This window comes from Thunnus maccoyii, chromosome 9 (assembly GCF_910596095.1).
Source record: "Thunnus maccoyii chromosome 9, fThuMac1.1, whole genome shotgun sequence".
NCBI lineage: Eukaryota > Metazoa > Chordata > Actinopteri > Scombriformes > Scombridae > Thunnus > Thunnus maccoyii.
The window spans coordinates 30,052,074-30,075,593 of record NC_056541.1 but is presented as its reverse complement, the minus strand read 5'-3'; the positions used below and the strand labels follow the sequence as shown (position 1 = coordinate 30,075,593).

Below are 23,520 nucleotides of genomic sequence, written 5' to 3'. Positions count from 1 at the left end.
TCTGCAAGGAATTTAGAGTAGAGGTGGGCTTACTTGGCCTTTGCTGCAAAGAAAGAAAGAAAGAGAGAAGGAAGAATCAAATTAATGGACACAAGAATCACAGGCCAAAGTCAAAAGCATCTGAGCAGCAAATCAGTTCAATTTATCAATACTTGTTTTCATAAACAGAGCAAATATATAAAGGCCATGCCATGGGCAAGCAGAAAATTATGACAATTTAAAAACAAAAATGTATAAATAAGAAAAAAAAAACAGTAACACCATGTCCTGTGTTAAATGTCAATGTCTCTGCCAGTTGCTAAAACATGCTGCCAGTCTACAATCACAAATAACCAGCGCTAGTGACACTGTGACAGTTTCAAATCCATAAGGCTCCTATTTCTACTCCGCGTGTACCTGGCACTTGGTGACATTGAAGGCATTTTGAAACAAACACTCAAACACTTTGATTTTTTTTCTCCTCTTACTCTTGTACCACTAAAAGTATATTTTTAAAAAAAATCCTGTTGAAAGCATGAGCTGTTCTTGCAGTCATTTCATACAAGCAATGACAGACTGCAAAGCTGCGTGTGCGACCACATGAAAGATGAGAACTCTGGTTGGCATGCAGGTCAAAGTGTACTCACTCTGCAGGTAAATAGGTGGAAAGCATTGGAAGAAACAACAGTTAGCTTTAAAAATAAAAAAAAGAGTCAAAGCACTCACAGGCCTGGTATTATTGGAGCAGGCATGCAGAAGGGCTAAGTACACGCTTAAGTAAACTAGTGTAAAGTTATGGAGCATTTTGACAACAACAACAAAAAAATCTATACAGAGATTCTAGTTTGTGTGCTATGTACAGATATTCACACTCTTCCAATGACATCTCAGCCTCTCACCAGTCAAAACATCACATCGCTCTACTTAAACTGTCCATGTTGTGCTCAGTTGATGAGACTATCAGCTTCTTGGTGCCGTTTTACATATTCAAGTACAGTATGTGCACATTTATACATTATAAAGATGACTGTAATTAAGATGTAAAATTAAGACTGAAAATTGAGACTGAATCTGAAAAACTGAAAAAAAAAAAATCAAAACAAATGTTGTTTTCTTCAAGTAAACAAAATTAACAACAGGCTTTATCAAAAATTTAATCCGATCAAACTGGTAACATATTTGTCCTCTCTTCTGTCTTCACGAAAAAAAAACAACTTTAAAATAAAAAGATTAAAATGTGTGTGAGGGCTTTGTCTCTACCGCAAAAGAAACTGGTGCTTACCTCAACACTTCAAATGACAATCTATGAAATGGTTGTTATGACAAATATGTGTAGTAATGGTCATATTAACAGCATTGAGGTAGCTGTGCTCTGCCTAGTGCAGAAAATAATGAATGAACAAGATGCATGGAGCTAAAAAATGACAATAGAGATTCATGCCAGGGCAAATATGTTCATGTCTCTGCCCCCCCAAATTAATATTGTACTATACGGTCCTCACGATTAAGTCCTCTTCAGACCCAGCATTCTTGTCCCCATAGCCCCTCCCCAAATTACAAAATATTAATTATTATAAAATAGTGTAAATTCTCTGTACAGCTCAACACACAGCTCCGACACGGTGGGCGTCTCTAACTGTTCAAAAAAGGGGATAAAAAGAGAGAAAAGCTTGATGGTGAAATACAACACATGATGTGGACATAATGTCAGTCAAAGTCATTAAATTGTGACGAACCCCCCCCCCCCCCCCCCCCCCCCCTCATCTGACAGTAGACAGACTGCCGGAGCAGATGCAGGTGTTGACTCTAAGTTGTTCCGAGTTAATGTAACTGTGTTAGATGTGTGTGTTAATGTCCACTTCACACTGGTGCACAGGGAGGGTAGTGTACTGGAGTCAGTCAGGGCCAGAACATGGCAGACACGTTAGTGTCGGTGCTGTAGATCCACAGCACCAGGGGCAGGGAGATGGCCACAAAGGGCCAGGAGATGCCCTCGGTGCATGCAGACAGAGAGCAGCCTTTGCTGGCTGGCTTCTCTTGCTCTTTACCAAATTCCGAATAATTCCTGGCCATAAACTTTAGCAGCTCATCCAGCAGGATGACGGGCAGGGAGATCTTCAGCACCATCATCCACTGGGTCGTGTCCAGAGGGGTGATCTGGAAGATGACCTGGGGAAGAGCATGACAAGTTATTAAACATTACATCTACTTTTTATTACAGGGCCATGAGTGTATATGCTGTCAGCATAGGTGGATCCTGTGGGAGATAAGCCTCCACCCCATGTCATGTGCTATCCATTGAGCTACAGTACACAGGACCAGCGTCTGGTAGCCTAGTAGTTAAAGGAATAGTTTGACATTTTGATTAATACACTTATTCACTTTCTTGTCGAGGGTTAGATGAGAAGATTGATACCACTCTCTTGCCTGTATGCTAAATGTGAAGCTACAGGGGCCAGTTAGCTTAGCTTAGCTTAGCATAAAGACTGGAAGCAGGGGGAAACAGCTGGCCTGGCTCTGTCCAAAGGTAAAACAATCTGTCTACCAGCACCTCTACAGTTCCAGAAATAGTTTGGCCTGTAAAAACACAACTTGATGCTTTTTGTTTTTTCACAACCAATTTTTTATTTTATTTTATTTCATATAACATAATGAGTGAAGGAGGGGAAATGAAAACCATAATTAACAAAATAATTACCAGTAAGTGGTATTACTTGTCATTTTTACGCTTCAGTTTTTCTACGGACTAAACCAACAGAATATCACATGTTAATTAGTGAGATTGACAGATGCTAGTAGGAGAGTTTTCCACCTATAGACAGAGCCAGGCTACCTGTTTCTACCTTTTTCCATTTTTTATGTAGTCTTCAAGTAGCCCCTTTAATTTCCATTATATATATTTGTAATAAAGCCATACAACCACTAGGGGGCAAATAGAGCCACATAACTTCTGAAACTCAACCTGTGCTCTACAGGAAGGTCCAGGCAACTCTGAATTTTGTTTTTGAATGACGTAGTGCCCTCCAGCGATCTGTGAATGAACGGATGGTGTTAAACTCACAGGCAGAGGTTCCACATAGAGGATGAGGAAGTGGAGGGACATGGAGAGGCAGATGGCCCCCAGCAGCCAGATGTTCTCCCAGGGAGGCATCCGCAGGAGGGACTGGTTCTCTGACAGACTTTAGACAGAGGAGGGAACACAGATGAAAGGTCATTTACACAGTTTGCCCTTCATCCTTATTATATAAGATCCTGCTCCGCTCTCTCGGAAAGGCTACTTACCTGTTGAGAGCGTTGCACATCTCAATGGTGACAAGTACAGACAGGGCCATGGTCATGGGGTAGGGCGACTCAAACACGTGGCAGTCCAATCCGTCGAACTCTGGGTTTTCTGGGGCGCACTGGAGGAAGTGGCTCTGTGGGGAGAGAGAGGCAGGGGAGTGAGGGGAGAGGGCAGAGAGTGGAGGAGAGCTGATGGATGGTCACTCAGACAGGCAGACTTACCAGCTGGTACAGGGTGAGCTGGGGTCCATCTTCAGAGATGGTAAACCACCAGGCAGCAGCTCCCACTGTGGCAGCTCCCACATAGCCTGCGAGCAAACACAACAAAATAACATTGTGATCAAAATATATGAAGTCAGATTAAAGACTCTTCTGTTACTAGTATTACTACTATTACTACTAACATCCAATGGCCAGGTATCTGAAGAAGAGCCAGCTAGAGATGAGGGGCTCCTTAGCATTGCGGGGAGGCTTCTCCATGATGTCGAGATCTGGGGGGTTGAAGCCGAGGGCGGTTGCAGGGAGGCCGTCAGTCACCAGGTTGACCCAGAGCAACTGAACTGGGATAAGTGCCTCGGGGAAGCCCAGAGCCGCAGTGAGGAAGATGCTATCAGGAGAAATAACTCCAGTTATTAACTATACTTACACGCTGGAGAAAGTTTGAACATCAGCACTGCATGTTGGATAAGAAACTAAATAGTCAGTGACCAAATAAATACAAATTGCAGCTGCAGTTTCACTTTTAACCATTAAGTAGTCCGATATTGATATCTGAACGTCTTGTACCTTTGCCATTTTCCATATGCTCTACTTCTAATTGTCTTTCTGAAATTATGTTTTAACTAAAACTCTAAAAAGCCTGATGACATCTGGGTAATGAAGTGTTCCCATCTAATCCTGTAGAGACTCACCAGACGACCTCCCCTACATTGGAGGAGATGAGGTATCTGATGAACTGCTTCATGTTGTTATAAATAGCTCTGCCTTCTTCGACAGCGGCCACAATGGAAGAGAAGTTGTCATCGGCGAGGACCATCTCGGAGGCTGACTTGGCCACGGCAGTGCCAGAGCCCATGGCGATGCCAATCTCTGCCTTCTTCAAGGCGGGGGCATCGTTCACTCCATCACCCGTCTGTGGACAAACATTGCGTCAAAGAAGAGTGGTTCGAACACACGCAAATCAACACAATGAACATTATCCTCACCAGGCTGACAAGAACAACAATTTCACTCTTTTCAGTTCCTACCAGAAATGAATTTACCAATTTTGCAAGCAAACTAAAGATACAAAATGCTCTTAAACCAAAACTATTAATAATGAAATGTTCTATAACTAAACATGAATGATCAGCGTAACAAACCATGTAGAATATTAGATATCAGGTATTGTTTTTTAGACTTTTTACCATAGCAGTGATCTCGTCAAATCCTTGCAGGATCTCGACAATCTTGGACTTGTGTGAAGGCTCGACACGGGCGAAGCAGCGTGCATGGGTTACGGCCTCACGCTGGGTGTAGGGTGAGAGTTCGTCAAACTCTCGTCCAGTGAAGGCCATGTGCTCGATGTCATCCTCCTCGGTCAGGATGCCGATACGGCGGCAGATAGCCACAGCCGTGCCCTTGTTGTCCCCAGTGATCATGATGACGCGGATGCCAGCTTGGCGGCACAATGTGATGGAGGCGGCCACCTCCTGTCTGGGAGGGTCCAGCATGCCGACACAGCCGACGAAGGTCAGGTCAGACTGGACGTAGAAAAACAAAGATGTGACTGATTGTTTGATGTGTATTTGTAGAATGAGTCTAGTTGATCCTACTTGGAAAATATAATTACTCATCTGAGTTCATCTTTCGTCTCTAAATTTGTTAAAACATCCAAACAACTGTACCAGAAATGAAATGCAAGTTCACCTCATATTCAGAGAATTTAGCAGTGTCGGACAGTATCATGTCCTCCATCTTGGGAGGGCTGTCTCGTGTAGCCAGAGCCAGGCACCTCAGGGTGTCACTACCTGTTCCGTAATCACGGATCACAGACATGATCTTCTCTTTGATGCTTTTGCTGAGGGGAACTTTGTTGTTGCCCACTCTGACATGAGTGCATCTGTCAATAACTCCTTCTGGGGCCCCCTGTGGGGTAGAGCAAAGATGTCAAATATTTACAGCATAGCAGAAGACTCACATGGCATTAAAAGCAAAGTTATGGGCAAGTCAGAAGACAAGACAAGTCCTTAGTACAGAGCTATTTCATGTTGTTTCTGTGCTGTTCAGTATACCTTGACAAACATTTTGCCAATGGAAGAACGGGACTTGTTGGGGGTGCAGTAGACAGACATGGACTTCCTGTCTCTGGAGAACTCCAGAGTGAACTCCTTCTTCATCAGCTGCTTGATCACCTGATCCAACAAGAAGACAGACAGTGTGAGAAAACCTGCTGAGAGGGAGCTGTAGAAATGTGCAGTGTGAGCAGAGGAGGGAGTCGGTGTCACTCACTGAGTTGCAAGCGTTCGCTCTGTCAATCTTGGACAGGTTGTGGACGTCGGTGTCAAATACGTTCATCTTCTCTACCAGACAGGTCAGTGCAGTCTCTGTGGCCTCACCGACCTTCTCGTACACACCCTTCACCTGAGACAAAAACCTTCAAATTAATATTTTTCCCCTTCAGAAAATCTGACATGGACATTTTAGGTTTGCCCATCGAGCTTATTTCACTTTGACTCTTAGATATAGAGTGGAACAAATCAAAAGAGATCAATTTCCAGAGATCCTTGCCATACTGATTTTATTAACCTCCAACATTTATTATTTGTGTGATTAATCTATTCCAAATTATTTTATTTTATTATTTTTATTTTATTTTCTAACATTTTCTATTTTTCCTTCTCATGTACAACCATTTACACCATGTATGGAACTTTGCATTATTGCAGTGTAAAGTCCTTATGAAATGCAATAAAATACTGGCCAATATTACACTCTATGTGAGTCTGGCATGTTAAGTGAGTTTCCGGGAAGGGTTCAGACCTCATTGAAGTCCAGTGAGGAATCGTTACACAGGGCGCAGATAGTGGCCAGTTCAACCAGGCCATCATACTGGGAGGATTGCACTTGTTTACCATCATGGTACCTGAGGAAAAATACAAACTGTCAACCTTCAACCAATACCTAAAACCTTATTAACTCCCTTTAAAATTCAATTCCCCTAAATTAAAGTCAATCAGTGACACATCATAGCTTTCACTCGTTATGTTTGCCTGTTATGGGGTCAACTTGGAATAGTACTCACACTTCTCCCTCAGGTGCGTAGGTAGAACCTGTGATGGTGAACTCTGTCAGAGAGCAGCTGTCACCTTCGGCTTTATTCATAATGAACATCTGGAGATCGAAAAGAACGGATGACATGAAAACAAATAGCAAAACAGCATTTGATCATGTCAGTGTTTAAATCAGCTGCCAATGTCTTCACTGACACAGCAGGTGGCGGCAGACACCACAGAAATCCCAAGTGGACCTGAGGAGTGAGAGCTCTGAGGAGTGAGAGACTGTAGATTAGTGTGCAGTGTTACTCTGTGTGTGTGTGTACGTGTGTGTGTGAGAGTCTCTATGAGGGCCAGGCTGGGTGGCTCACTGCCTAATGTGAGAAAAGACTGATTTGTTTCTCCCTATACGCAAACACAGGAGACTGCCAGGGAGCCTGAGTAAAGAGAGAAGCTCTGCCCAAAAGGAAAGAAGCTGCGGTGCCAGGCTGGCTTCCGCAGGAAGCTTTTATCCTCACACACTCACAAACACAGTATATACACACACAGCTAGTCAGCGATTGATTATATCAATACATGGGTGATGACAATCAGGATCAGAAGCTAAACATCAAATCTTGGAGCTGCTTTTTTATGGTGATTAGAGCAGCTGGACATTCTATTAGACTTATTTTATGTACAATAGTTTTTTAAATAACTTTCAATGATAACCTGACTCCTGCCCCTCCACAGCACATGTTTATAAAATAATGACAAACGTATTCAAATGAATGCAGATAGTTTTAGTTGGAGACTAGAAACAAGTTAACTTTATTTAAAGACAGGAGTGTAAATTCAATTAGCACACATCTTTAACGACTTTTGTCTGTGTTTCCTGAGAGCTAATTTATTCTGTTTTCAGTACTTTAATGGCTTGCTGTGAATCCCAATAAATCACTGAACAGCGGAGCTATTTTATCATGGCCAGTACAACATGAGGCTCAAACAACACAGACATCAAAACAACAGTTTTAATGAACTGTAAGTGAACGCCACAGTGTAATTCAGTCTATGCCAAAGTTCTGAGAAACCACTGAACAGGCAACAAAAGAGGATTAAACTTAAATAAATGCTGAGATGTCTTCTTAATGTGAGGCCAAGTGGGGCTGGGGTGCCACTCACAGGCACACAGAGAAAAAGGAACTACAGGCTGGCTGCTTTGCAACTCGGTGACGCAAGGTCAGTTATGCAACAGCAGCACTGCAAGTCATCCAACAGCTCAATGTAGATTAGAGGAGCAGCAGCGTGTTGCCTTCTTGTTAAATAACCTGGATACCTGATCACGAGGAAAATGCTCTGTTTGCACAGACATTGTTAGCATTTTAGCTGACAAGTGTATTTGAAGTGATTTACGCAGTCACAGTCTCTCTAACTGTAACAAAGATGACAAAGTAATGACGAGCAACCTGCTCAGCAATGCACCAGGAGTGTGTGTGTGTGTGTGTGTGTGTGTGTGTGTGTGTGTGTGAGACTCACTCTGCAGACAGACATCTGGTTGGTGGTTAGGGTTCCCGTCTTGTCAGAGCAGATGACAGAGGTGCAGCCCAGGGTCTCCACAGAGGGCAGGCTGCGGACGATGGCATTCTTCTTGGCCATGCGGCGGGTGCCCAGGGCCAGGCAGGTGGTGATGACGGCAGGAAGACCCTCAGGGATGGCGGCCACAGCCAGCGCCACGGCGATCTTGAAGTAGTAGACGGCCCCACGGATCCAGGAGCCTCCGTGGACGGGGTCGTTGAAATGCCCGATGTTGATGATCCACACGGCGATGCAGATGAGGGAGATGACCTTGGACAGCTGCTCGCCGAACTCGTCTAACTTCTGCTGCAGGGGCGTCTTTTCCTGTTCAGTAGCCGCCATCTCATCACGGATCTTACCGATCTCTGTGTTAACACCGGTTGCCACTACCACACCCACAGCCTTCCCTGCTGCAATGTTGGTACCCTGAAATAACAAGAAATACACATGTTGGTTCAAGTACATCTGATAACATCTCACACATTTTCAAATAACAACAGGAGCAAGTTTTTCCAGGAAGTTCACAGAAACTAAACAAACAAAGAGTCGAGGGACATCAACAGGATGTGTGATAACTCAGTGAGAGTTGCGCTTACAGAGAAGAGCATGTTCTTCTTGTCCTGATTGACAGCACGAGGGTCAGGCACAGGGTCGGTGTGTTTGATGACGGAGATGGACTCGCCTACAAACACAACACAGGAGTATCAGGTTAAGTCAGTTTGAATTTGTCTATGCAGATGGTCTCTGGGATCAAGCACAGCCTGTCATCTCTACAGAAGGATCTACGGTGCTGCCTCACTGATATTTCACATGTTCATGAATGTTTCAGTTCAGAAGCAAATGTGCTAATTTGAAACAGTGTCACGATCCACCTCTGGGCTCATTTTTCAGCCACCTCAAATGATCTTGTTCATTGTCACGCAGTTAACCTGGTTCTTCACACACAGTTGCAGGATTGATCTGTTAATCTGGGATACCAGCAGGCTCTTATTACAGACTCTAAAGTTAACACAAAGCTCGGGAATGGATTTTTTTAAAATCAAAAACACATATTAACCATAAAATGAAACACTACTGAACCTTGAATAAAAGCAGATTGAATCAGAGTCTTTGTATGAAAAAAAATCAGCATCCTCATCACCTGAAATTAAAGATGTTGACATCTGAGTCATTGTATAGGAGATTTAAACCTTTGTGACTTTCTTTTTATTGCTGAATAATGTGCAAAAAGTCTTATCAGAACAAATTGAAACTCTAATTCAGTTTATCTGAGCCATCAAATTTTTACCCGTGTCATTTTTATCAATCATCAGCAGATAAGTCTTACCGGTCAGAATGGACTGGTCCACTCTCAGCGTTGTTGATTTGATTGAACAGATACGGATGTCAGCAGGCACCTTGTCTCCAACTATAACCAAACAAAACTATAATTATTAGAGACAAAACACATCAAACATATGTTTGCCAAAACATCAAGCACACAAACACACAGAAAAATCTAATGGAACTAGGAAAAAAAAGGCTTAAAGAATTTCAAACATAGTTTTTTACACCGCATGAAAAGCCCTCCACTAATACTGTTGGTTTGCTTCGTACTGAGTCCACCCATGTGCTCCTGCTACTGTACAGTGCTGCGGTATGTGAGCGTACAAGCTAAATGAAGATTTAACAGATCTTGTCTATTTTCTGTAGGCAGTAACTCAGTATAAGTGTAAACTTAAGCAATGAAGCACAGCTCATTACAGGGTGGTTGCTGTGTCACACAGCAGCAGAGTGCCATCGCTGTGGGGAAAGAGACGGAGAGCCAAAGAAAGAGGATGAAATGAAGGACTTGAGAGCCATAAAAGGCCCGTCTCTAAGGAAAAGGCCAATTTGGGTACGTCAGAATTGCACTGACCCAATTCAGCTTTCCTAATGGTACATAAAGGCGATGGAAACTGGGGAAATGGCTCAGGATATGGCACAGTTCCGTGGGCGTAGTCTACATATAGGCCTACTTAGTTAAAAATGCAAATTGTGTCACATTGATTCAAGAGACTCCAACCAAGAATATGGTAAAGTTACGATTCAGGGACCCACAGAACAGAATCTAACAGATCATAACATGTAGCCATTGAAACAAAGTTGATGTGAAAAGACTAAACAAAGATTTGGTAAAAAGTACCAATGTCCAAATTCCCATTTGAGGAAAACATGTACCGTAATCCAAAACCCCCGGTGCCCTTGAGGGAAGGGAGGGGAAAATAGCAATGGGACCAACAATGTGTGTAGCCAAAAATGGAAAAACTATTTTGATATGTTCTCCAACATTCTGATCAGGTTTAAATGTGGCTGCTATGATGACAGCTGATTACACATTATTGCCACAATACAGGAGGAGACAAAGGGACGAAGACTGAGTCAAAGCTCCTCTACATCATCTGGGAAGTCTACGCATCATGATACTGCCTCACCTTACTGTGTCATTAGTAAGTGGATGTCTACGTTTGTACACATTTCCAACGGGAATTTCAACACTCTTGGTTCGTGACTTCTCGCTATGGAGACACGATCCTGTGAGAAGTTGGATGATTATCAACGTATTAGATGTCCCTGACAGCGGTGCCAGGAACTCTCATCTGTCAGCAGGCATTGGCCAATCAAGACAGGCACTGACAGCTTTTCTGAGAAGGACTAGTGTCAAGCTCAGTTACATCTTTAAACCATCCGAACCTGGAACAACAGGCGCAATGGAAGAGTCACTTCTGGGAAGGTCACCCAACCTGACTCAGATGTGTCAGGTTACTACTTTCAATTCAAAATATAAACTAAGACTGCAGTTAAGGTGCTGTTTAGATGAATTAATGATCTTACTACACATATAGGGATATGGGAATCCATTTTCACAGCTATATAATTTAACTTTCTTTAGAGAATCCCTGGAAGAGTTTAAAAGGATTACCCTTAGCTGCACTACAGGAACTAAACATGAAATATTTTCTTTAGAAGCCAAAAGCTTTACAGTTACATCCTTGATGGTTGTGTAACACTTCCTGTGCTAAGCTATTATTTTTAAAGAACCACTGACAATTTCTAAGAGCTAAGAAACATGGTTAGGAGTGTCGCTTCTAACAGTGGTGCTTGCTGATGTGCTCGTACAAAGAAAGCAGCTGCTGAGTGTTATGACTCTGTGACTTAGTGAAACACAGGAATTGTCACGCGGCTGTGTTACACTGCAGGCCTGCTCTGATGAAGTGTGTGTATATCATCTGTCCCTTTGTGTCAACATCCTACTTGGTAGCAGTCCAAGCATCTCCTCGGGCACGGCCACTTTTTCACTCCTGTGCTTGCCAACAGATCACAGAGTCCACAAATTTTACACTGACAGAAGCCCAGACCTGGTGAGACATGGCACCCAACATGACTCCCAGAGGTGCCTTTTAAAACAGACCTTTCAACAACTGAGCCGAGGCTGCCAGCTTTGACTGGCACCTGCCCCTGCCGTGTGTTAAGGGATAGCGTGTGCTTCGACAAGCCAGGCTTCCTCGGGGCCGGCCAGGAGGCTCCATGTGCTGATGGCAGCAGAACAAAAGGCTGACATGTCAGGCTCCTGTCACGTTGAGAGGGCCATTTCAGAACGGTCGACAAGGTGAAGGATCCTACAGCTTTCCAACTCAGCTCCTACTGCTTCTCTCAACAACCATGTTCATGCAAATACTTTGTCAAGATGGAAATATACTAAACAGCTGTCTGGAACATGTAAAATACTAACTGTTGCTTCTTCCTGTCTGCTTAATTTAGCTTGATTTCTTCTAACCGTTGGGAGTCAGGTGCACTGGAGAAGCTCTGTTACCCTTATTCAGCACAATCAATACAGAAATTAAAACTGCTAATCTTGGTTCTGCAATCGAAATGTGGCTTTTTCATGGGTGCTTCCTCATGCTGTCTTAACTGTATTACAAAAAAACATTCAGGGCCACAGTGGTTAGCACATGGCCGAAGTCACTAATAAATATCACTATTTTAACAGCAAACAGGCAGCAAAAGTACTGTTTAATTAAGCAGTTGGCTACTGGAGGATATTTACATCAGAATGGGAAATTAAATCTTTAAAATGTGAACATCTACCAGCCACTGACAGATAAATGTTCAAATTCACCAGCCACTGTCTTAAATCTACCAACCACTTTCATATTTTACCAACATTTGGCTGGTGCTAATTTCCCAACCTGATTTACATATTTACATAAATAATATTTACAGACAGCTGACTAGTTGGTCGACTTCCCTCTGTTGTGTTGTCACAGATGCAAACTCATGGCTGCTGCCTTTTTAGTCGATCCTCACCTATGACCTCCGTTATGTAAGCACCATCTCTTCAACAGTCTCCCTAAGATCTCTGCTTTGCCTTTGTCTGTTATGAATGTTAAGCAGCAGCAGCAGCAGCAGCAGGCTGGGCCTCCTCATAGCATGAAACAGTTTCGGTTCCCATAGCAACAAAACCTGTCCCAGGACTGGGAGCATGAAAACTCTTGTCAAAATTAACTGGGAACGTAGCAAACCGTTGTAAAAATTACATGTAGATTAAGCTGGACATAATTAAATGTGAATTTAAATCAATATCAGGATTCCATCAACAACATTAACATTTTACAACAATATTCACTTCACAGCCCACACATAAAGCTACATGCTGCAAACAAATTAAAGGTGCAAGGAGTTGAACTTTGGACTTTCTGGTGTTGAAGTTACAGAGAAAAACATCTTGTGAAAGAAGAAATGCGTCACAGAAAAAAATATTAGCAAACTGAATGTAATATAATATTAAATATTGCACAAAACAAAGTATCTAAATTGTCCTTGCAGTACAGCAATAAAATGTCATCATGAAAATATTAATGGTCCGTTTAAGTATAAATTACTCCAAGTCTGCAGGGTACTTTCTCCTCATGTCTTAAAGTCAGAGCTTCCTGCAGTGGCCCCTAATTACAGCCTGCCCCTGGTGAAAGTCTGACCTCTCACTATCACATCTATAAGCAGACATTATAGCATGAATTCCCAGCAGTCAGTGCTGTATGACTTAGGGTTAACAAGGCTAGTGCGGTGGGCTGAATAGTCCACAATCTGTATAAAACTAGAAGCCTTCTTCAATAATGGAGGATTACTGCTGCAATAGGTGGCACTTGACAGTCATTTAACACCACACATTTTGTTGAATATGTTGGTTTTCAGCCACGTACCATCATGACCCAACAGTCAGTAGGTTTTCAGCTAACTTCACTGATCAGCAGCTTCAACCTGCACTGTTTGGTTTGAATGAAAACCTCTGTGCCTCTGTGCAGGACATCATTACACAGTATGAAGTTTCGTTTCTAATGCCGGCCTCCCCGGTCGGCAAGATGAGACCATTTCTCTCAGTCTTGCTGACATGCCAGAAACAATTGCCAAAAGACAGTCCCTTGGTGACAACGGATGCTTGCCAGACCGCATTAAATGCCACGCACTATCCATGGTGTCTGGAATCTTAGTGGAGGGTGCGGGTGCTGATGGGTAGGGCCGCTGTGCATTGAGCATGGTGGGGCAGGACGGTTATCCACAAAGCACTTCCCTATAAGGTCATCTCTCTCCAACACAATAGGAACAGAGGAGAGATCCTCCCCCTATACTACCCCCCACAGGAGCCCCCGTCACTACCAGACTCCACAACTTCACAGGCAGCAGAGAACAAACCCTCTGTGCTCCACTGCTCTGAGAAAAGGCAGACGTCCAAATCTGCAGGCCCTTAACACCAAACTGTAAACTGGCAACATACAGTGTGTGCTGTGTTGTGACAAAGGCTTTCAAATCCACTGGCTACAGTAGCTAGTGTCAGTATTTTTTGGTGGTTGGTCGAGAGGACTGAGTTAATCCTTTAATCATTATTTGGCTGTTAGCACAATGCTCATTCCAATTTAAAGTGTAAATCAACAAAAACCTGGTTAATCATTGCTGATCATATGTATTGGATAATTTTAGAAGCGAGGCAAATTTGCTGATCTGTATGTCAGTGTGATTCTTGGACATGTCAAGAGTTAGTTTTGGTGTACCGCTGCATGATTTGGCTGAGCCACATTGCTGTGAACAAGTCTTTTATCAACCTGACAAGGGGACTACACAGAGCAGCAGACTAGACTGGGAAAACCAGCTCTGCTTCCACTGCGAAGATCAGATTTGAAAACTACAAAGATAGAACCAAGCCTTTAATAATCTAGTTTACATAAAAGTCAGAGAAATTATACAGATAGATGAGGATAAAAACAATTACACCACACTTTAATTCCAAGACGTTAAACAAATTTCATGGCTGATGGGCGATGAGGTTTGAGTAGGAGGCAGCGCTCAAACCCACAGCAGCACAGATTGGCTGCGGGCTATTCTTCTCACGGCTGAGGCAGCCACAGAGGGCTCATCTCTGTGTCCTCTACCTCGGCTCAGCGGAGAGCTGGCCAGCATCTGCGTCATCACACTCCTCCTCTGCATGGCAGGGGTCACTTTGGAGCTTCAGGAAAATATTATTCATAAAAAAAGGGGCGGGGGGGGAGTCTGACAGGGACTATTGTAGAGGATATTTGGAGGATTTGGGAAATCAGTTGAAGCTGATGAGCTTTTTCTGACTGCAGGATGAAACATCCGATTTTACTGCCTGCTGGGCTGCATTTCTGAGTAAGCCTCAAGCTGCTGACAGCGAAGCCTCCAATTTTCTTGATCAAGAGTTTTAAAATAACCAGAGGAGTAATAATATGCAAGAGGAGAGAGTGTCTGACTCACAAGTTTCTCTTTAAACCTGAGCCAAATAATTAAACTTGCTACACTTATCTTCTTCAGCAACACATTATCAAAATGTTATGATTGGCACTGACAACCAAAAAAAAAACATACACAGAATACTGTTTAATACTAGAAAAGGGTATCTTTTAATTCCCAATACACTCCCGCTGCTCCATTTGCCCTTGTCAAGGTCATTCAGGAGTCCTGCAGAACGCTGTCCCACGTCATCCACTGTAACATGTTCCCCAGAACAGCATGGGAGGGGCACACATGGAGTGGGACCAGACACCTGTCATCTTCACGACTGTCACTGCCTGCTATAAATACGGCATTCCATAATCTAAACAGACTATGAAGGCTAAAAATAAAACCTACCACTATGCACAGAAAAACTATGCATCACTTCAGTGGCTTAGGGTTAAAGAGAGTATCAAGATAACACTAGTGTTTCAAGATCTCCAGCATTCCTCAACACATCCGTCTCCGTTCATCCCTCTGCAAAACTGTACGTGTATGTGTGTGTGTGTGTGTGTGTGTGTGTGCTGTGGGGGGAAAGAGCATGCTTTAAAAAATAAATAAATAAAAAAAATTAAAGCTTTACATCCTCAGGGTTTCAGCTGCTGAAATACGCTGACTGGACCCCGGCAGCATGAATCATTGCAACGCTCAGTTCACATGCTGCACAGGAGGAAAGCAGTTGACTTGGGAGGATACAGAGGCTGCGTGTTATGCGAGTGAGCCTGAACTTGGTGTGTGAGGCCATATACACACACACACACACACGCAGACGCACACATCAAGTAAAAATGGGCCTTAATACTATTTGTGCCCAACCCTTTGAGACAATGGGTTAATAAGAACATCTCAAAATACATCATTCATACAGGGTGAGTCACCTCTGCAGTGGCACTTGGGGATGGGGGGGAAGTTTCTACTCGAGCTTGTGCTAAATGTGATCCGTGACCATACCTAGACTCAATTGTTCTGTCCAAAGTAGGCTTCACCTGAGGCACCACAGCTCCTCATAGCTTCTTTGATCACCAAAAAAGCACATATGGAAAATTATGCTCTTCCACAGAGAAACAAAAAATTCTTTATAGCAGCTGCAGTGGCACTTAATTGCTAATTTTCTGTGGATTTCAAGGTTTGCTCCTATTTGAGTCATGTGATATTCAGATGTTCCCTTTTTCCTGAGAGAAATCTACAAATGAACATCTAAAACTTTCACATTTCCTCTATTTAGCCGGGGCTCTAAGCTAAGCAACATTATCATCAGTGCAACATCAGCATGAAGTTAAGCTGATAATACAAGCAGCCATGTGTGTTAAAAACATGCACAAGGTCAAGAGCCAGTCAACCTACCAGCAACTTCTACGATGTCTCCTGGCACAATGTCTCTGGCCTTGATCCTCTGAACGGTCTTCCTGTCCTGCCGGTACACTTTCCCCATCTCAGGCTCATACTCTTTAAGCGCCTCAATGGCATCCTCAGCATTGCGTTCCTGGTCAGGAGAAAATTAGTTTAGTTCTAACATTTCTGATTTGCACTGGGATGAACTGATAATATCACAAACATTAATACATGTAGGCTCCTAGCTCTGCTGGACTATTCTGAATGGGATGTTTGTCCTTTGAGGCCTTGATTGGGGACATTTAGGTAAAAATGGGAATATGAGTCACATCATTTTCTGTCTCTTGAAGTTTTCCAATTTTTATCCTTCATCAGCAAGAAAAACACATCACTCAGAACGCACTGCCCACACATATTCAAAAATAAATAAAAAATATCACAAGGAGGAAAATCACTTGAAGATTAGCCTGATATGAAAGTGATGAAGGCTGCTGAATACAACTGACAGACTGCTCCTCTTCAAAAAAATAAGATGCCAAATGGGATGAGGCGAAAATCCCTTTCAGTACGACATGTTGATCTACAGTGCAAATTAACTTCATCGTCTCAATGAAATAAAAAACTAAAATTATATATATTATTTAATTATATTATATGTAAAATCCTTTCTGTTGAAACTTTTTTTTAAGAGGTATTCTCACATTTTGGATGCTATTAAACTATTTATTATAGTGCTGTTGTAGTGAATTGCATTGGATTTAGCTAGGTGTACCTAATATCATTATGTCTTTCCTTTTTGATACAGACATTAATTTTATTTACATCTCATTTAAACATGTATTTCAGTTGTTTAAATGTTATGTCTATTTGTACCGGTTAAATCAACAAAGCTTGGTTTAAATCTGTTCTGAAAAGCTGATAACATGAACAACTATTTTACAGAAAATAGATCATTCTGCTACATAACAAATATGTGATTTGCTTTAACAAAAAACAAACAAACAAAAAAACCCATAAAATCTGGAGAATAAAAACTTCCAAAAAATTAAAATGGTTTCCAGACCTATTCTCCAGATACAGTGATTTCCTGGGATCTAAATGTTTCTCACCTGCCACACACCAACGATGGCATTGGCTATAAGAATGAGTAAAATTACAAAAGGCTCCACAAATGCTGTGATAGTTTCTTCTCCCTCCTCAAACCAGGCCAGGACCTGAAAACAGCAAAGGAAACATGTCATTAGTAGGTACAAGTAGGCATCAGCTTAATAAAATTTAAATAGGGGAAATCAAAACAAATAAGAACAAAGAAAAAGTTGTACATAACAGATAAAATAATGAAAAAAAATCACATCTCTGATAGATGGAGACATGCTGTGCAGTCATAAATTATGTGTTTATATTAACCGGACAGGTTTTTATCACTTAAAGAAAGAGATTTTAGTGACAGCAGTGTTTCATTCCAATATTGTGAGGGTTTAGATGTTTGATCAACCACCAGAAGCTTGACATCAAAGCCAGACACTGTTAATAGCGGAGGCTCATCCCACACATTTCTTATATAAAACTTCATGCACTGTGGAAAATATGAATCTGATCAACCCAAACACTTCATATCATACTTCACTGAACAGGTTCCTGTCCTTGAGTTAGATTTAGGAAACATAACATTGAACTTCAGTCGTCAACAACCAACCACTTATCTAATGAATACTAGCAATGCATTTATTCTACTCACTGTGTAACGGTTGCTCTCTCCTGTGGATATTTGTAATTATGGATTTTCTAACTTCAAACACTGCACAGCACATTTGAACTGTGTACGAGAAGCTCCCTGATAAGAATTAGGTCCAATCAGACAAACATGTCGCCAGGAACTCAGATGAGCACATTCAGACCTGTGTTAAGTGGAACCACTTAAACCTTTTTGATACACTGACGCCCATCACAATATTAAACCACTGGTCTCGACAGTGTTGCACAGATTATAATAGAACCTCTTACTGCCAGGAAAAAAATGACAGTATCTTGACCTGGAGTCTCATTTGGTTTGTTGTTCCTGAGAAAACTGTCCTAAAATTACCCTGAATGTCACAGGCAATTAGTTACTGCAATAAAGTAATCAACCTCAATAAGACCTAAGTACCTGGCTGTGTTAAATGCCAAAGTCATTTTAAGCAGCATAACTTCATAGCTTTGTCAATACAGAAGCAAAGCACTTAATGGTGCCCTACTGTGTGTCATAACACAAGTCAGATGTCAAAATGATGTATACACACATATCAGGGCAACTAAAGATCATTTTCATTATTGATTAATCTGTCAGTTATTTTTTTGATTAATTGAAGGTCAGAAAATAGTGAAAAATGTCCATCACAGTCCCCAGAGTCTTTAATGTCTTGTTTTGTCCGACCAACAGTCCAAAAACTGAAGAGATTCAGTTTACAATGATATAAAACATAGAAAAGCAGCAAGTCCTCACATTGGGGAAGCAAGAGAATGATGGACATTTCTGCTTGATGAGGACTCAAACAAAGAATCAATTAATCCACTAATTGTTTCAACCTGAATATACATGTGTCAACATGCATAGGATAAAAAAAACATTTATAGCACTTAACCTCATAAAATAATGCATTTTAAAACAGGTGCAGACTCTGTTAAACAGAATCATGCAAACAGAACTAATGAAAAGTTGAAACTGCCAATAGTTTAGATTTTCTGACTTTGATTTGCTTCCAAACAGGGTACATATTAAAATAAAGGAATGATTAAATTTAAGTTGAAGTGTGTGTGTGTGTTTGTCCGATTAGAACCCTCCCACTGAGGGGTGAGGGCCCAAATTTGGTCTTGAGTGGTGCTCTGTTCCCCTGTCAGACAGCAGCCGCTGACACCTCTGTATCACCTGACTGGCACTGCACACTACATACCAGCTCTCTCTCACACACACACACACACACACACACACACACACACACACACACACACACACACACACACACACACACACACACACACACACACACACACACACACACACACACACACACACACACACACACGGGGGTCCTGAACAATGTTCTTCAGCTATCTGTCGCTGTAGTGTGCAGTTGTTTTAAAGAATATGGAAAAAGACTAAAACTGTGGAAATCGATTGCACATCATTAAATTAACTCAATTCCATGTTTGTTTCATCACAGAAAAAAATCGAAACTTGCCTATTTGGCAGTCACGTTTACATGAAACTGTGTGCTTCTTGCTTAAATTTGGTGAGTGTCTTTACACATTACAATCTTAAGTATCACTAATGCAATGTTGAATTTAACTTAGCTTTTGAATGGGCTTGCACACATACTGATGATGCTATTACATAATGACAGTCCACTATCAAACATTTATCTGTCTAGCAGTAAAAGTCAGAGACCCAAGCAGGACCAGGGTAAGTCATTACACAGCAGCCATGCCTGACAACTCAAATGACTTACTTGGCACATGGTGATGGCAACTCAATGCTGCTACTGCTGTTGTCACCATTCCTCAGATGGGTCACAAGCCTTCTCAGCTGTTTAACTCCCTAATATGTGAGTGTAACCCCAGCCGAGTTATACAAACTGAAGACGTCCACACTTCAGCACTACATAAACTGTCCCCCTGCCATTCATCACAAGGGGTTTAATAATAATCCCATCTACAATTTTTTGGCTTCACACATAAACACTGTTTCAGTCAGAGGTGGACAGAGGAAACTTTTTGTAGGATGCAGTGACATGTCCTGAGATTCCCTCAACGTTTGAGATTATTAGTACATCATCTATCTTGTTTATTTTACATAGCGAGCAGAGGGTAACAAGAGAGAAGGGTGAGAATAAAACACATCAGCAGGTCAAGAGCTGACTTGAATTTATAATGTGAAAAGCACAGGAGTTGCCCCAGAGTTGTCAATTCAATTCAGCTCAGAATGAGATAAAAGAATACCACGAGGATCGATGCAGCAATAAAATGTAGTGATATACTTACAAAAGAAATACATGCGGCCAGCAGAAGAATTCGCACAAGTAAATCTTCAAACTGTTCAATGACGAGCTCCCATAAAGATTTCCCTGCAAAGAGGAGAGTTAGTTAAACACAAGTAATTCATCATGGCGACATGTTATCATATAATGACAGTAAACAGTCAGTGACAGCCGTGATTACCTTCCTCTGCTGGTAACTCTGTGTGTGTTTGTAGAGCAGAGAGTCAATCCAGAGATGGACCAGGAAACAGAAAAAAAAGAAAAAGAGGAAGGTCAGTGACGTATAAATAATTTTAAGATTTTTAGCCAGATGGAGACATCCCTCCTGGTTCCTGTTTCTTGATAGGGAACTGACTCCTAGAAAACAAGAGGAGTTCAGTATGTTCAGAAAGCTGAATCTCAGACTTACACAAGTTAATGTCAAAACCGCCAGCATATTCTCAGTTTCACTTCAGATTTTGCTGAGTGGTGAAGACATATTGATACACATTGTACAAGGGGTGAAGATTTGAACTGCTCACTTAGTGATGGAGTACAGATGAGTAGCCGTTTCACCATTAAAACTAAGTACAAACAAGACCAGTAATAATTCAGCACTTTTTATAAGATCTATATCTGGTTTACACTTCTTGAAGATTCATAACACAAAAGGAAAAATATTAGGGATACACCAATCAACTCAAAGGTCAAAGAGATTAAAGGGGAAGAAAGTATACCCTCCATGACCTCCCAGGTGATATTAATATGAAACAGCTGTTTAAGCCCAGACAAGAGAGATTAACTCTGACAGATAACATTGCTCCAGTGATCCTGTGGACACTGTTCAGTGTCAGATGCCTGTCAGGTCTCCAGACACATGGGCTGATGTGTTGCAGTTTCACACTGACAACCATCCAGCAAGGTTACAGTGTTTAACAATGACACAGTGTCACCATATTTTACAACCAGTGTCAACAATGTTAGCATGGGGGACATGTTTTAACAATGTTATCACAGTCAACAGTGTAACCGTTAAACAATGTTCAGCTACGCCTGCACGCCAGTCAGTCACAATGTTTAACAATGTTACAATAACTGAGTAATGATTCATTTGTTACTATGTAAGAGATGGAAACCCTCGAGGTCACCAGTGATGACGTCAGCTAAAGGATTTTATTGAGCCGGGTAACCCTGCCGGCCGGTGATGTTGATGACTTTTACCCCATATTCTGTTCACTGAACTCACACTGTCCATGTTACAATGACAAGACATTTTTGAACGGCGTCTCATTCACAGCAGCAGCGTCTACAGATTAAACTGTCGTACCGTTTAGGCCCCATTTCTCCTTCTGTCGTTTCACCTGGTCCAGAGAAAGTCCTGTGCTCTCATTGACGCAGAAACAACTGTAAACTTCTTCCACACTCTTTGTGTGAGCGTTCTCCATGGCGGACAGACGGCTCCTTCCCACAAAGCTTTACCCCAAAAACACAGTGCCGTAAGGTACCTTGTGACTCTTTACAACAATCAGTACTTTCAGAGGAATAAATAGTTTGCCAACTGAGAGCTGTGCATTCACACTCGGGTAGCTATCGGCAGCTATAGACCGTGGACTACCGTGTCTCCCTGGCCCCTGTTAAGATTTTCTTCAGGCGAGAAATGGGATCTTCAGATTCCTCTGAATCACTCTGAGCGTCCGCTTATCTCCGAAAATGGTGGAAAAGTGTCTGCGGCAGTGTCCTATGTTGAGGACTGCATTCACCCAGTCCAGTCCACTGTGCTACGCTACCGCGCCGTGCCGTGCCGTGCCTCACCGTGGCGCAGCTCTCTGTGGCTCCACACCGCGCTGACAGTCTGGTTTTATCAAAGCGACTCACTGCTGCCCCTCTTCCCTGCGCTGCATGTGGACTCATATCATTGGACGAACAGTGTTAGCTACGTTCAAACCTGGGAGACATGAAAAAACACAGGAAGTAACTAGGAAATGACAATGGGATACAAAATCGGACATCCTATTCAAACACTGCGGTTCAAGTCGTGCAAACCACAACATTCAAGTTAATTTAGATTCATTTATGTGTTCTCTTTACCCGTCTTGTTGGTTTCAGCATGGCTGGATGGTGACACTGCAAATATGTGACTGTAAATTATGTTTGTGATGGAAAATATATTTTTTTTTACTTAAAAAGTCACAAATGATATAGTATGGACGCTAATTGCTGTCTTTATTCTATTAAATATATATATATTATTATTGATTCATTATAATAGCCTCTGTCGGCATCCGTGGTCCAACAGATGTCCCAAATAAGGCAGCGTCAAATTTGAAGACATTTTTTTGTCATGTTTGTGTTTCAAAGAGTGCACTGCACACACAGTCAAGTATAAACCAGCTTGTGTAGATTCACAGACCACTTAACACATTTCCCTCAGACTGCAGGCTTCCCATTAAAGAGGCCCCTTGTTCTTATTGTATTACTACCTCATTTACACTTGACTAGAGGCCTATTTGTATATGGCAGGAACAGACAGTTACACTCAAGATTTACACTAACTACAAGAAAAGACCGAGGAACATGTTAAAACAACCCAGTAGCTCTAGATAATGCCTCACTTGCCAGACAAAGTCAGTAAAGCCAGACTATACCTGATTAATCAGCTACATCTGCATAACAACTGTAAAGGCAGCCGAATTACTGTAGAGGTATGAGGGCACTAGGTCAACCCTCCACCCCCCATTGTGCTCTTTAGGGGTTATTATTGTCAGATATTTTACAGGACTGGTGTGTAACATCTGTTAACACATCTTAATAATGCCCCAAGAAGCACAAGGTGCTATAACAATAACAACATGGTGCTGCCCAGTTGGATATCCAGCTGCCTTTTACAATGCACACATGATCTGTTTGGCACTAGAGCCACTAACATTGGCTGTCAACAGCAGATTAAAGTTACTGTGGGAGGGAGGGACAGAGGGATCCTGAAACAGCCATGAAGACATTTGTTGGGAACAACATGAGGGACTTAAATCATACTCAGTGTACACAGAGGTGTGCGACAAGTTAGTCAGCTGCTAAATATGTTATCAAATTTAGTATAGGGACTGACATTTGCTTTGCCCCACAAGCAGTTTAACATTTATTTACATGAAAATAATCAATTGTGCATAGAAGTTTGACATTTTCACAATTAAGTGGCTTCTTATAATGTTCTTTATCAACAACATGTCAATCAAATATGTAGGTTGAACTCTATAAAGACAAAAAATGATGCTATGTACCATATGTCTCATTCTGTTCAAATTGAAATAGATGTTAATGAAACA

General features: G+C 41.9%; 1 protein-coding gene across 1 annotated transcript; it reads right to left on the bottom strand.

Annotated features, from left to right (window-relative positions):
• Positions 1–1,733: 1,733 nt before the first annotated feature.
• LOC121903708 (sarcoplasmic/endoplasmic reticulum calcium ATPase 2-like) lies at positions 1,734–23,442 on the bottom strand. The gene is made up of 20 exons (XM_042421015.1): positions 21,525–23,442; positions 20,400–20,417; positions 20,223–20,305; positions 17,315–17,419; positions 16,218–16,356; positions 9,397–9,477; positions 8,666–8,751; positions 8,031–8,495; positions 6,545–6,633; positions 6,283–6,385; positions 5,752–5,883; positions 5,535–5,654; positions 5,170–5,388; positions 4,668–5,003; positions 4,173–4,393; positions 3,666–3,868; positions 3,484–3,569; positions 3,262–3,395; positions 3,041–3,158; positions 1,734–2,148 (listed from the first exon to the last, which is right to left on the bottom strand). Exons 1-20 carry the CDS (start codon positions 21,640–21,642, stop codon positions 1,879–1,881), a joined length of 3,126 nt encoding a protein of 1,041 aa, XP_042276949.1. The 5' UTR covers positions 21,643–23,442; the 3' UTR covers positions 1,734–1,878.
• Between the last annotated feature and the right edge of the window lie 78 nt (positions 23,443–23,520).